This window comes from Zingiber officinale, chromosome 7B, assembly GCF_018446385.1.
Source record: "Zingiber officinale cultivar Zhangliang chromosome 7B, Zo_v1.1, whole genome shotgun sequence".
Classification (NCBI taxonomy): Eukaryota; Viridiplantae; Streptophyta; class Magnoliopsida; order Zingiberales; family Zingiberaceae; genus Zingiber; species Zingiber officinale.
This window is the reverse complement of record NC_055999.1, coordinates 90,605,329-90,619,703: the sequence shown is the minus strand read 5'-3', so window position 1 is coordinate 90,619,703 and position 14,375 is coordinate 90,605,329. Positions and strand designations below refer to the sequence as shown.

Sequence of the window (14,375 nt, the reverse complement as noted above, 5' to 3'; positions counted from 1 at the left end):
TTCAGATTCAAACGACTGAACAGTCACTCCGCACCATGACACATTGCATCTGATTTACGGGCTGGGAGTCCACCCACCGTTGGATGTGGTTTCCGCGGTTTCTCTGTCGCTTCCAACGCTCCACGTTGCCATATTCGCCTGGACCGAGGCGATACATCGGCATTGGCCTCGGTTCCATCCCCTGCCCGTCGTTATTTATTATTCTTCCTCCCCTGTTCGCTCCCCACTTCGCTTCTCCCGTGCCCAACTAATTAATCGAATTAATTGAAAAAGGCAAGACACGGGAGGAAAAAACAAAAAAAACAACAAAGCAAAACACGATTCCAAGCTCTTCCTCTCGACCTCTCTCCGGATCGGTCACGGGAGGAAAAATGAAATGAAAATTAGAAGACCAAACCGAGAACCGGAACTTCAAACCCTAACCCTAGGTTCCCCGCCTTCCACCCCCATCTCTCTCTCCTTTGGCCTTCTACTCCCTTCCCCTCTCCTCCAGGTCTCGCCCTAGGCGAGCTTGCCTTCCTCCACCCCTACGATTCCGGGGATGTCGCGCTGATGCCCCCGGGTCGTGATGAAGGGTAAAGGGACCGACCTCCGTTCCGACGCCGCCGAGAACCCTTCCTCCGCGCCCTCCCCGCTTTCCGGCTTAGATCTTTTCTCCCAGGCGCGAAAGGTGCTCTCCGTCCGATGCCCCTTCGACGGCGAGGAGTCTACGCCTAGGGTTCCGACGCTCCCTTCGCGTTTGGCCTCTTTTCTCGCGCGCGCCTCCGAGAGCCACAAGAAGCAAAGAAAGGTCGCGGGGGACAACGCTGAGAAGCCGTCGACGCCTGGTAAGCCGCCCACTGTTTGGGATGAGACTGAAGAGTACTTTCGGCCACTCACTCTGTCGGACGTCGACCTACTGGTTCCGACACTCGAGTTGGGTCCAGGTTCAGTGGATTCCTGCCTAACCATGCCAGCTCTTAGAAATTGGGCGGAGCTTAGCGAGACAGTTGGGGAGCCGGAGCCTTCTGCCCCACAATTGAATTCCGTTTCATTGCCTGAGAAAGAACAACAACTCTCAGAGCTTCAACCAGTGGAGACAGAGAAAGTTCAGGATGGCCAGAAGGTGCCTCTTGCTGAAGCACATGGGATTGCGGCTCCTGGAGACTGTGCATTATTAGCTGAAGGAGAAGAAGAAAATGATCATAGTTTATCTTTTCATTGGCTCTTGGGTTCAAAGGAACGTTTCAATCTCACGTCTCAGCGCCCAAACAAGAATCGGAAGCTCCTGGGTGGAGATGCTGGCTTGGATAGGTTGCTACTGCTTCCTCATTCACATTCAGGAGCTGAAATATGTGATGCATGTTGCACTGTAGAGAGTAGAGCGAAGTCGAACAACTTGCTTCGCTGCCATTCTTGCAAGGCTTTGGTGCACCAGAAATGTTATGGGGTAAATGAGGCTTTGGATGGGGCTTGGGTTTGTTCTTGGTGTAAGCATTTGGAGAAAGCAAGTAAAGTCATACAGGGAAGGCCATGTTTTCTTTGTCCCAGGGAAGGCGGAGCAATGAAAGAACTAAAAATTGGTCCATCCGGTTACCCTAGTGATTATGGTACATTTGTGCATCTGTTTTGTAGTCTGTGGACACCAGAAGTGTTCGTCGAAGACACTGCATCAATGCAATTGGTTATGAATGCTGGCAGCATAGATGATAATCGGAGGAGGTTGGTCTGTCATTTATGCAAGGTGAAGCATGGTGTATGTGTAAGATGCAGCCATGGTAATTCTATTCATTGCTCTTTGTTGCTAACATATAGCTTGATGCCTTATTTCCTCCTGTTTAATATTTAGGCTATGTTTTCTATGAGGGAGTGAATTGTGAGGGATGTAGAATAAGACTAGTGAAACAAATTTAGAGGAAAAGGATAATGGTGCTGCACCCTTTGTTTGTGTGTTCCTTGGAGGAAAGAATCAAGAGATTAATTTTTCCCACCATTTTTTTAGACGGAAAGAAAGATTGAGGGAATTTTAAACTTAACAAATTGTTTTCCTAAAAACCAAAAAAAGATTAAAAAGAAACCTTTTTCAAGCTAGTGTCATTGGATGGCTAATTGTATTTTCCATCTGATTTGGATAGGATACGAATGAATTAAAACTGGCTAAAGAATTCTCTAACTGTTTCTTTCCTTCCATTTCTGTTAAAGGAAGTGGAAAGAAATAGTATAGCTTCGTTCCCCTCCTCTGATATTTCCATGCAGGGAAGCAAGTGCTTACTGCTTTTAATCTTTCACCATTTCAGGATGTGTTTGTGTACATTCAATACATTGTATGCATATATGCTTAGTAAATTTGATATGATTTATAATTGTTCAAAATTTTCACTTGTCATTCACAATAGAGTTTTCCCTTATAGTATTTTCTAAACAGGTTATTCTAGTATTCATGCTTGCCCAATTCTCTTCATTCCTTTGTAACAAGTTGTTTGTATCTCTCCTGCTATGCTGTATATCATGCAACACTATACTTGCAAGCAGCTGTATCAACTGTATGCTATATCATTGTTGTGGATTTTTCTTTGGTCAGATTAGTGCCCTGATGAGTGCTTGGTTTATTAATTTAATAGATTCAAAGAGAGGATAGAAACTTAGAGTGATTTACTTGGTTTCCAATCCTGTTGTGCACTAGGGAAGAAAGAAAATGGGAACAAAGTTTATACGCTTCCAAACCTGTTATGTAATAGGGAAGAAAGTGGGAGGGAATGCAAATCATATATTGTTAAATGATTAAAATGACCAGTTTAACCATGGTGTGAATCATGCCTTTTGTGACTAAAGCGTAGATAATATTGGTTTCAAATCACTCTGTTACCATCACTTCTTTTAGTTTTGAGGTTATTTGCTTGGGATAAGTTTATGGTTCTGATTTATCCAACTGCTTTTTCTTCCCTTAATTTTCCTCTGAGTCACAACATTTTTTGAAGGCTTCTCCTGCCTTTTATCTTATTTCTTTCTTAGTTTCATTCAAATTTCTCTCCCAGTAAATAGGACCCAAGTGGTCAATGAATTCTTACACAACTAATTCCTTTTGAGTTAACTTTTTTTGATTAAAGCATAGCTTATACTATGCTAAGAGCCAATGCTGTTATTGCCTAATTCTATTTTTCTGTTAGACTTGTCTGTAGGAGCTAATTTGATTTAATTTGTTTCTACTGGGGTTCATTGGGGCTGACTGCTTCACTTTGTTTAGAGTGAGTAGCGTGTGACAGATGCTTCCAATATGGTCAGGATGTAAGGAAACTCAAGGATCAATTTGTAATTTAGTATGCAATTGTAGTTCCAATATCTGGTATGATATTTCCAATATCCAGCATGTTATTGTCCAAAGGCCAATTTGATTCTGAGATCGTTAAAATGTTTTAAACAACTGCTACAAGCACCAGATACTTTTAGCATTGAGATGGATATTGTTCAGGGTGTCATATCTTGTTTGGTTTGCTTTGTTATGACTTAGTTGACTAAGTCTTGAGCCACCACAAAAGCCATTGTTTATCCATAAGTTGTCACAAATTCTTTGTTGGCTCCAAGATCTAGGGGTGCTCAATATTTGTTTAAAATGAAAACCCAAACCAAATTATATTCCATTGAAAGTTCAGTTTCGTTAGATTTTTACCAAATTGCTCTGTTTGGCTTGATTGTGGCGTAACAAAATCTTGGTTTGGTTTGATTGATTGCAAACTAAATTCACCAAAAATCGTTTTTTAAGCTAAAAGAATTTCTATTTGTCATTGGTATTCATTTCGAATAACACAAGGTTTACAGTTTATATAAAAAAAGTCTCAATATTACAATTTATTTTAGGGGTATTATCGTCTTTTTAATCTTTTCATATAGCCAACCCCACCTAGTGGGATAAGACTTGGTTGTTGTTGTCATCGTCCTCTTTTTAATCTTTGGTCAAAGCAGTTACAATTGTTAAAATTTTAAAAATTGTGATGTCTCATCTATATTGGTTCAACCTGAACTGAATTTTACCATATTCTTTGTTTTTTTTTTTTGAAAATTAAATGTTTGACAAAGAGTTGTAATTATTAGGTTCTAAAAATTATGATGTTTAGATGCATACCACTTCAATCTGAATTTGATCAAACCAACTGATCAGTTTGGTATGGTTTCAACATGCTGATTTTGGTTTCATTGCAATTTGATTTTGGTTCATGTCAGTTTGGTTCAGTTTGTGCCAAATGAACACACACATGGTGATACCTTTTATTTTATTGATAGCATGAAGAGTTATTTTTTGAACAGTTAAGATTGTCTTGCTACCATTAATGAGCTCTACAAGTCTCTTGGATCTTCAGTTTTCTTGTTTTTCTCTTTAGTTATTGTCTTGATAACTGGTTCAGCTTTGATGCTTCAGGAACATGTAGAACATCTTTCCACCCTATGTGCGCTAGGGAGTCAAAGAATCAGATGGAGATCTGGGGAAAATTTGGATGTTCTAATGTAAATCTTCATTGTCTCTCTTCTTTTCTGTAACTTTTTGCATTTTATTAATCTCATCATTGAAACTTTTCTTCTCTTGCACCTTATAGGTTGAGTTGCGAGCTTTTTGCTCAAAACACACTGCTTTCCAGGATGGGAGAAGTGTTAAAGACCCTACTAACTTCTTAATGGCTACGGATGACCATTCTATGACAGACATGCCTTCAATCAATATTCCCCCTGCCAAAAAGTTGCCAAAATTACTATTTACTCGCAAGAATAGAGATAAAAAGTATGTCCAAAATGAAATTGCAAAGTTCACTTATGAGAAAATAGACCAGGTGGAACCAGGTGAGCAACATTCTGTAGGAAGTAAGCATAATCTTGATAGTGGTCAAGCAGGTTCTACTACAGAGATGGTTTCTGTTGGAGCTATTGACAGTGAAATTGTTAAACGAAGTACTACTGATGTCCCTGCAATACTTAGAGAGGTAATATTCACCAGCTTACAACCATCATCATGTTGCTGGTAGTGGGTTATTTTTTCTCTTTGTTGGTCAATCTGTTGTTGGAGGTAGCTTTTAGCCTCGTTTCTAAATTTCCCTAATTCACCAAGTTCTGTCAGCCTTTTCTTTTTCTTGTTTTAGTGATTTTGGTTCTTGATTTGATTTTTGGTTTTCTATTTGTTATCTTAACAAAATTGATGCAGTTTTCTAATTAACATTATATGTAATATATAATCAACTAGGAAATGTTTAAAAAATGTGATGTTAATGGATAAACCTGAGCTACTCAAGAAAACCCAAAAGATCAAACTTGTCTGGACCTACCTAGTAATCCCTCGTTCTTTAATCTCAGATATTTTTTTCCAACCTAGCTTGTGCCTTACAACTAGTTACTCAACATTGTTGCGTAATTTTGGCTATCAACTATGGTTTTCGATTTGCAACATGGATCTTAGGATTTTTCTATCATATGACTCAAATTAGGCTAAATATTGTTGCATAATTTTGGTTCTTAACATTATGTGATATGTAATCAACTAGGAAATGCTTCAAAAATTTATGTTAATCAATCATCCGGAGCAAATCCTATAGATGGGACTTGTCTGAACCTACCTATTAATCCCTCATCATTAATCTTTAGACATTTTGCTCAACCCAGCTCGTTTCAAACAACTAATTTCTATATGCCGCTGCATAACTTTGGCTAACAACTGTTGTTGTCGAAATTGCAATATGGAACTTAGGATCTTTCAATCATATGGCCCAAATTAGGCCAATCAATCGAATCCATATAGGATCTTAATTGGTCAGATCTCACAAATCTACACTTTGGTTGTCAATGCTCCCAACCATGACATAGTGAAAAATATACTTTTTAGGCATTTCAAAGTTTGACATTTACTAAGGTATTATTACCAAAGTACCTCAAACAAAATCAGTTATATAAGAGTATTTTAATCTCCATATAGCTATCATCAGTGTTATAGGTGTTACTGATTTTGTTACATATAGATCTGAAACTAGTTCATAATCATCATAGAAAGGAATTATAATAAAATATATAGACAATGAAAATTCTACCTGTTTGAAAAAAAAAGAACAAATAATGATAATATTTACTTTATAAAAAATAGAAACAAAAATAGTGACTATCCTACAAATTTAGTATTCTAAATAAAAATGGTTTGGAATATCTTGTTCCAAATAGAATGACCCGGAATATCTTTATCTAAATCATTCCCTAAATGGAGAGGATTTCTAAACTCCTTAACCTGGAGTATATGTGTTGATCATTTGAGCCTTGCTCACAAATTCTTTAAATTTATCTTATGAAACTTCTTTGTCAGAATGCTAGCTATTAGTATGAACATGTCATACATACACTCCTGTCTTTCTAATTTCTCTTTGATGACATAGCAGTCAGCCTTTACATGTTTTGTTCAGTCATAGTGAACATATTTGTCTATGCTTACAGATGCCTTGTTTTTGTAATATGGCTCTATAGGAGAGCTGCTAGGATTTTTATTCAGTTAAAAGCCTCCCTAGTGATATCCCTTCTCACATACAGTGAGCCAATGCTCAATATTTACCTCTCCCCTGCTTGCAAATATATATTGCTTCTTCTCTATGTCACAAGAAAAGTACAATATCCTGAAATTGATCTTGTAGTGACAGAAGAATTTACCAAATTAATGTTTGTGTAAATCTCTATTACCCTTGAACCACCTTTCTTAAAAAAACAAGTCCCTATCGAAAGTGTTTTGTATAGACCTTACAAGTCTGTTACAATCTCCTTCAGTGAGTGTATAGATGGGCTAACCACAGACTGCAATTCTAATTAATGTCAGATCATGTGTGGGATAAGTAAATTATTTTAGACATTAGCCTCAAATGCTACTCTTAACCAATCTAGCTATCACTCCTCAGTGCCTAACTTGGTTTTGGCCCTTGCGATAGCCTCGCAGAGGCTGTACGAGGTTGTGTGAAGGCTGCAGAGATACACAGAGGCCTCGCCTGGCCATGAGCCATGAGATTTCTTGCGAGGCCCATGGCCAAGTGAGGCCTCACGGAAGGCCTCTCACGGTTAAAGGTGTAATCGAACTGAGTCGAGCCGAATAGTAAGAGGCTTGAGTTCGGGCTTGGTTCATTATCTAAATCTCGAGCTCGAGCCGAGTTCGATTCGAGCTTTAGATCTTAAGCTCAAGTTCACCTTGAAAAAAGCTCGTTTAAAAATTAAACAAGCTTAGTTCGAGCTGGTTTAAGGTAATTAACTATAATAATTAATAATATATTATTATCTTTATTATTTTTCTGATATATATATATATATATATATATAAACAAGTCTTTTAATGAACACGTTCGCGAGTCTCTAAACGAACATATTGCGAGCTCACAAACTAAATAGCGTTAAGCTCGATAACGTTTTCGAGCTCGAAATTAGGCTTGAGCTTGGCTCATTAACTTAATCAAACAAACTCAAATGAACTTTTTTTTCGAACTGAGACTTGAATAGCTCGCGAGCGGCTTTGCTCGTTTACACCCCTACTTGCGGTAGTCTCGCAGAGGCTGCACGAGGCCGTGCGAAGGCTGCAAAGATCGCACGAAGGCCTTGCCTGATCATGAGATTTCGTGCGAGGTCCTGTGGCCAAGCGAGGCCTCACGGAAGGCCTCTCTGCCTCGCGCGACCTCCATGCGAGGCCTTTGGGAGGTTGGCACCTACGCCCCCTCTTTTCTTTCAATTTTTTTAACTGATTCTTTTTCTCTATATTTTTAAATTTAAAGATTGATTTTTTTTCATATTAATTTCTTTCTCTACATCCCTCCACAATGATGAATATAGCAATTAAGAGAGATTTTTTTTTAAGGATGGAGAAAAAAACCCTAAAGATAGAAAAAATTAAATATAATATAATTTCTAAATACTACTATAATTAAATTATTATATATATAAACTTAATTTAATTATTAAAAAAAATAAACTAAATTAAATTTAAACCTATTTGATCTTAATTATCATGTCTACTTGGGTGAATTTCAATTAACCCTTTAATTACTTTTACTCAATCTTAATTTTTTAAAATATTAATTAAAATTTTTAAAATTATTTAAGATATAAATTTTTTAAATAAGATAAAAGATCGAGACTTAAAAGTCATCATTCAAGAATTATAATATATATACTCAATATATTAATTATCATTCATTTATCATTTTATTATATAATATAAAGTTTATACAACACTTTTATATATTCTCAAAATGAAAAATTACATTAATCCATAAATAATTTAAAGTTTTCAAATAAATATGACATAATCAATCTTTAAATTCATCACAATATATCTGAAGATGTATAAATGGAAGATGATAATGATGACTATTATAAATGCAAGGTTTGAGACTTAATGCCTTTGCAATGAAACTTAAAATTGAAGACCAATCTATATCACCATTGTAAATGCAAACTCTTGAACTTGATACCTCTATAATAAAATTATAATTCAAACTATTTAATTATATGTAATATTAATAAAAATATAAAATTTAAATTTACGTTCAGGAAGTAATTGTTGTAAAAGATTCAATAAGCATTAAATATTTTATAGGATAATATCAAAATTGGAATTAAACATTAAATATCTCAAATATAATCTAATAGTAAACATTTATAGCAATTAAATATTAGTAAAAATATTTTTAATTAATATATTATATATTTTTAAAAAAAATACCAATACTGTATCGGCAATACACAATGTGTTACCGAAACTTATCATTCCGATCATAAATTCTCCAGCACGGGTTGAAATTTTAAACTATCTATTGAAGAAGATTAAACACATATTTCCTTCATGAAATGATAAAATCCCAGCTTTGTTCCTAGCTACTTCCATTAAGAGAAAGTATCATAAAAATACAAGATCCTTGATTTGAACTCACCTATAAGTTATCTCTTTAAAGAATTGGATTCTTCATGATTTTTCCCATGTGATAATGATGTGAGTGTATAGCTATTAATGATGCGAGTGTATAAATTGGCTAATCAGATTGATTGCAACTGCAATGTCAAGTCATGTATGGGATAAGTAAATTAGGTTACAGATTGGCCTCAAATACTACTCTTGATCAATCTTCTGACCACTATTAGTGCCAATTTAATATTAGGCTTTATAGGTGTACGAACCAATTTGTAGCCCAACATACTTTGAAGGATATCAATCATGTGTTTCTTTTGTGAAATGGTAGTATTCCAATTTCACTCCTAGCTATTTCCATCCTAAGGAAGTATCTCGAACTCTATGATCCTTAGTTGGAACTCATCACCAAGCTTAGATAAAATGAATTGTTTTAAAGAGATAGCTTGGTGATGAGTTCCAAAGCTATGTTGTACTTGATATATACCAAATTATTCAATCGTTGTTGAGACAACCTATTTGTTTTCTTAGAATGTATATGAAAAAAATTAAAAAGTAAAAGGTTAATTTTAATATGTATCCAATTACATTCACAGCTTGAAGAAGAGCATGTCAGGTTTAAAATCTTCATTGCAAATGTTTTTAATTTAGGTGTTGATGCACCATAAGAAAACCACCCATTAGCTTGAAACACAAAAATATATAAATTATACGATTAACTTTATTATCATCCGATATTGGTATTGCACAATATATTATTTATAAATTTACCAGGTGATTTTGAAGTTCTTTGTCGGATAGCCGCAAACCAAAAAGTCCTGCTTTCTTGTATTTTATTGATTCATGATCTTATCTTGTAAATCCTCACCTCTCACTAATCTAGATATGCACTTGCACAAACTCTCCACTTTTGTATCATTTTCTATGTTAGGGTTTGAGTACAAACACTCTGAATTCAAGAAATATCTGGCTGTGTGCAAAGGTCGATGGAGTTGAACATCTTTTGTCAATGAATTCAAAAACGCTATGATATTTCTCTTCATTATTGTTAAATGACACAGCGATAGCTTCTTTGGCCCTTCCCATTGACTCATAAATATAATCTATAGGAGATTTTTTTTTTCACCCATGTGCTGCCAACTTTTAATGCAACCCCATATTTTTTAAAAAGAAGGCATCAATATTACTTTTGCTACACGTTTTCCACCTTTTTAGAAAACCAACTATTTGCCTACTTTTTAGATGTAAACATCTTTCTTATATTTGCTTGTTGTATATGAAACGACTTTAAAGTCAATCGGTTGCGAAATATGTCTTTAGAGTTCTTGCAATGTCTTTATGTCCAGTAAACTTTCTCATCATGCTCAATACTTATGGTCTGTTGTAACTATAACCATTCACCATCAACGCTTGTTTATGCAATTTTCTGAGATGAGAAATTTTGAATATATCCTCCAGTCCAATACAAGTGTGGAAATCAGTTTTCCAAAAGACATAAAAAACAAAATAAATTTACTAAAAAAAATTTAAAATATGATCCAATTATTAATTGAAAGTAATATAAATTTATATTACTTGCACTGACATTACAGCTTGCATTATCTGTTACAATCTGAACCACATGTTTTTCTCCAATGTAATACACAAATTTAGAAAGTAACTCAAACATCTTGTCAGCTATGTGAGAATAGCTTGAAGTATCAATTGATTCAACCAATACACTTTCTTTAGGACCATTTACCAAAAAATTTATAAGAGTCCTACCCTTTTTATCCGTCCATCTTTCTGCCATGATTGTGCACCCAAACTTAGCATGATCTTCTTCATGGGATTTGAGAAGCGAGTTTGTATTTGCCAACTCTATTAAATAGTTAACCCTCACTTCATGATATGATGGAGGTTTCATCCCCGATCCAAATTGTCCAATAGTTTCAATATAAGGCTCAAAAGAATCATATTTAACATCATTGAAAGGAATTCTAGCATTATACATCCACCATGCAAATTTCTCAACTGTAATATTTCTTAACTTCTTTTTATTTTCATCAAATTGTCCTTTATTTTTTGCACATTTTTGGTTGACAATTTCATCGACATTATCCATAAAATAAAGATTAATAGGTTCAATTTGTTTACACTTTTTACCTTGGATCGTAGGATGGATGCTTAGATTGGATATTGATCGTTTCCCTTTCACGTTAGTTTGATGATCATCTTCGTGTTCTTCCAAATCATCAATATCATCAAAATGAGGAATATCATCCATTTGATTCTTCAAATTACTCTTTTTTTTTTTGTGCATGAACTCTCTAATTTCTTCTTTAACATGCTCGGGACATTTCAGACAAGCTTTCACATTTCTATTGCCCATGTAGCTTGTGTCGATAAATTCCGTCATTTGTTATTTTACCATAAAAAAATACAACTGACAATATTTTGATTTTTAGGATCCGAATATTTGCATAATTCCAAGCAATATTTTTTGAGTTGATGAAATTGTTGTATTTGATATGGTTAAAAATCAAGACCACCGAAATCAATAATAATCAGTCAATAAAAAATATAAAACAAGAAAAAAATAATAATTATAGAATATAAATCTGATTTATATGAATTAATTAAATTTATTAGAATTTTTTATTTTAAATATAAGTTTATACATACTTAAATTGATTTATTAATTTATTAGAATTTTTTATTTTAAATATATTTTTATATATTTAAATCTAATTAATACAATTTATCAATTTTTTTTAATTTTAAATATAATTTTTATGTATTTAAATTTTAAATCTGATTTACTGATTTGTTTGAATTAATATTTTTTAAATTTCAAATATATATTTTATATATTTAAATCTGATTTATTTGAATTAATAAAATTTATCAGATTTTTTATATTTAAATTATATATTTTTTATAAATTTTAAATCTGATTTATATTAATTAATAAAATTATTAATTTTTTATTTTAAATATATTTTTTATAGATTTAAATTTAATTTATATGAATTAATAAAGTTTATTAGATTTTTTTTTTATTTTAAATATTTTTTTATATATTTTATTGGGATAATTTAATTAGATTTTTTTGAAATACCCCATTTAAGTTGAGAGTTGTTTGATTTAATTAAATCCTACGATTTAAGAAAAATACCTATCCTTGCGATTGCGATACCCTAGCGACACTGGAGGTGTTGCGAACTCTTCCGATAGCCCTGGAGGTGTCCCACGACGCTTCCGGTGCTGCTAGAGGCATCCTATGAAGGCGCGATATGTCTAGAGCTGTCGGAAGCGTCGCGAGATGCTGGAGACATTGGAAAATTTTTGATAAATAGAAATTAACATAGAAGAAGCACTTATCTCGAAGAGGCAATCGTAGAAGCACGATCAGTGGCGGCGAGAGGCAGACGAAGAGGCAGTGGTTTGAAGCAGACGAAAATTTAAAGAGGTTTAGGGCTTTAAACTTATAAAAAAAACAAACAAAAAAACTAAACAAAAGAGAAAAATTCTTTGCTTCGCGCAAAAGTGAATGCTTCGCTTTTGCACGAAGCGCAGTGAAGCAAACACTTCACTTTTGCGCGAAGCGCAGCAAAGCGAATGCTTCTTGGACCTCTTGTGCTTCTGAGTTCTCATAAGCATAAAGCTTATGCCTCGCTGCGCCTTGCACTTAAGCAAGTGAAGCGAGCGCTTTTGACAACTATGTGCTGCGTGCCTACACTTTTTGAAAGCTTGAAGCGAAAAATTTGGATATGTTTATAAAAGAAATGGTGTTGGGAAACTAAACATGAGGTTTTTTTAGAGCATTCTATTTATGAGATAGGTCGCTATTAGAATGACTTCACTCCAAAGATATTATGGATCTGCATAGCGAACATTAAGGCTTTAGCAACTTCTAGAGGTGTTGATTTTTCTCTTCTTCTACACCATTTTGTGAGATATATTAGGATAGGAACATTGATGACTAATTCCTTTAGAGTTTGTCTACCTAGAATGGAGTTGAAGTTTTCTTTTCCTTGTTAGTTCTCAATGTCTGAATGGTGTTGAATTGACTTTTTTTTAATTAAATTATTGTATGAAATGTCTTATAGCCTCAGTTTTTTCTTTAAAAAGGCAGACTCAGCAATCTCTAGTGTGAACATTAAGAATGCAATCAACCACTGAATAACTGATATTTTAGATATGAGAAGATCCTCTTATGTTACTATGGATTAGGGAGAAAGGGTGAGACTATTCGGTTTGAAGAGGAATGATATACAAACTCAAAACTGAAGGAAATAGGATTTTTTACTTTTAGGTTGCAAATTCAGTGCCATAGCATTAAAACATCATTCTGGGAAATAAAAAAGGAGTTATGTTGAGCAGTTATATCTTGTTTTCTCATGCAAGCATCATCTTCAAAGTAGTGAAGTCCGCCATCTTCTTTAGCACTATGGTCATTGTCCTTGATCCTGGCCCTCAAATTTTAGAAGCTATAGAATTTAGTAGTGCATTTAGTTAATGAGCTATTTTTCTTTAAAAAAAACAACTTAGAGGCTAAATTTGGCAAGTGCAACACAGAATAGAGTATAATTATTGTATGCCCCATCTCGCTGAAAGAAACAAATTACAAGCTAAATTTTTTAAGGGCAGCAAAAATAAGACGGCAATTGTTTTTTGACAGGTTTATTAAAACTTCTCCAGCAATAGAGGTGAATGTTTTATCTAATATTTTAACTTTGGAATTCCAATGGTATGGTTGGATGCTCTAGAATCAAATATCTCGGGAATTTTAATTTGGTCATGAAAATCAGTAATTTTATGAGCAAATTTGATGATTGTTGTGCTTGAATTATTTTTTTCTCAACTAACTCAAAACATATTGTCTTATTTTAGCTATTCTAGTTATCACAAAATACCTCCAAAGACTCACTGATAGCACTAGGTTCCTTGATTTTCTCCTTTTCTAATGGCTGGAAACCCTTGCTATCTGACTATTGTTTATCATTAATACGAAAGAATTCTGAAACAACTATAGAATGGACATATCTGGACCTGATAGAAAAAGCCACATGCTTGAGCTTGTGGTTTCCTTCCCATATCGTTGTGCAGGTTCAAGTGAAGAAGGAAAAAAATGGATAAGCTAGCACGGCACAAAGCTCGGAAGCAGTGAAACTAGTTCTTGGAAAATGCTTTTATTCTTATTCTACTACAGAAAGGGACAATGAAAATACCATCTGTCTTAAGAAAGAAGCAAAATAATTGAAAGACAAAATAATTTAGAATATTCACTATTTGAAAAAAAGAAACAAAAACAAGTATCTCCTAGACATCTTGATAGAATGATTTGAATATCCTCTTCCGAATAGAATGTCTCAAAATGTCTTCTTCCAAATATAATGCTTTGGAATAACTCCTTCCGATAGGATGGTTCAAAATATCTCATACAAATCATTCAAAAAAAGTGAGAATTTCTACAAAGATATACCATATCAAGTTCTCAATAATTATATAT

At 34.2% G+C, this 14,375-nt stretch overlaps 1 protein-coding gene across 3 annotated transcripts in view; it reads left to right on the top strand.

Moving 5' to 3' along the window:
- The first annotated feature begins 297 nt into the window (after positions 1 to 297).
- The window catches only part of LOC122006235, a 40,539-nt gene continuing 26,461 nt past the window's right edge, over positions 298 to 14,375 (top strand). For 2 of the 3 annotated variants that reach the window (XM_042561659.1, XM_042561658.1), the window contains exons 1-3: positions 299 to 1,757; positions 4,394 to 4,479; positions 4,569 to 4,949. In XM_042561659.1, coding sequence (XP_042417593.1) covers positions 569 to 1,757; positions 4,394 to 4,479; positions 4,569 to 4,949 — 1,656 coding nt within the window. In that variant the 5' untranslated portion in view covers positions 299 to 568. Of the gene's footprint in view, positions 1,758 to 4,393; positions 4,480 to 4,568; positions 4,950 to 14,375 lie in introns of all 3 variants that reach the window. The other variant, XR_006118657.1, reaches the window with a different exon arrangement.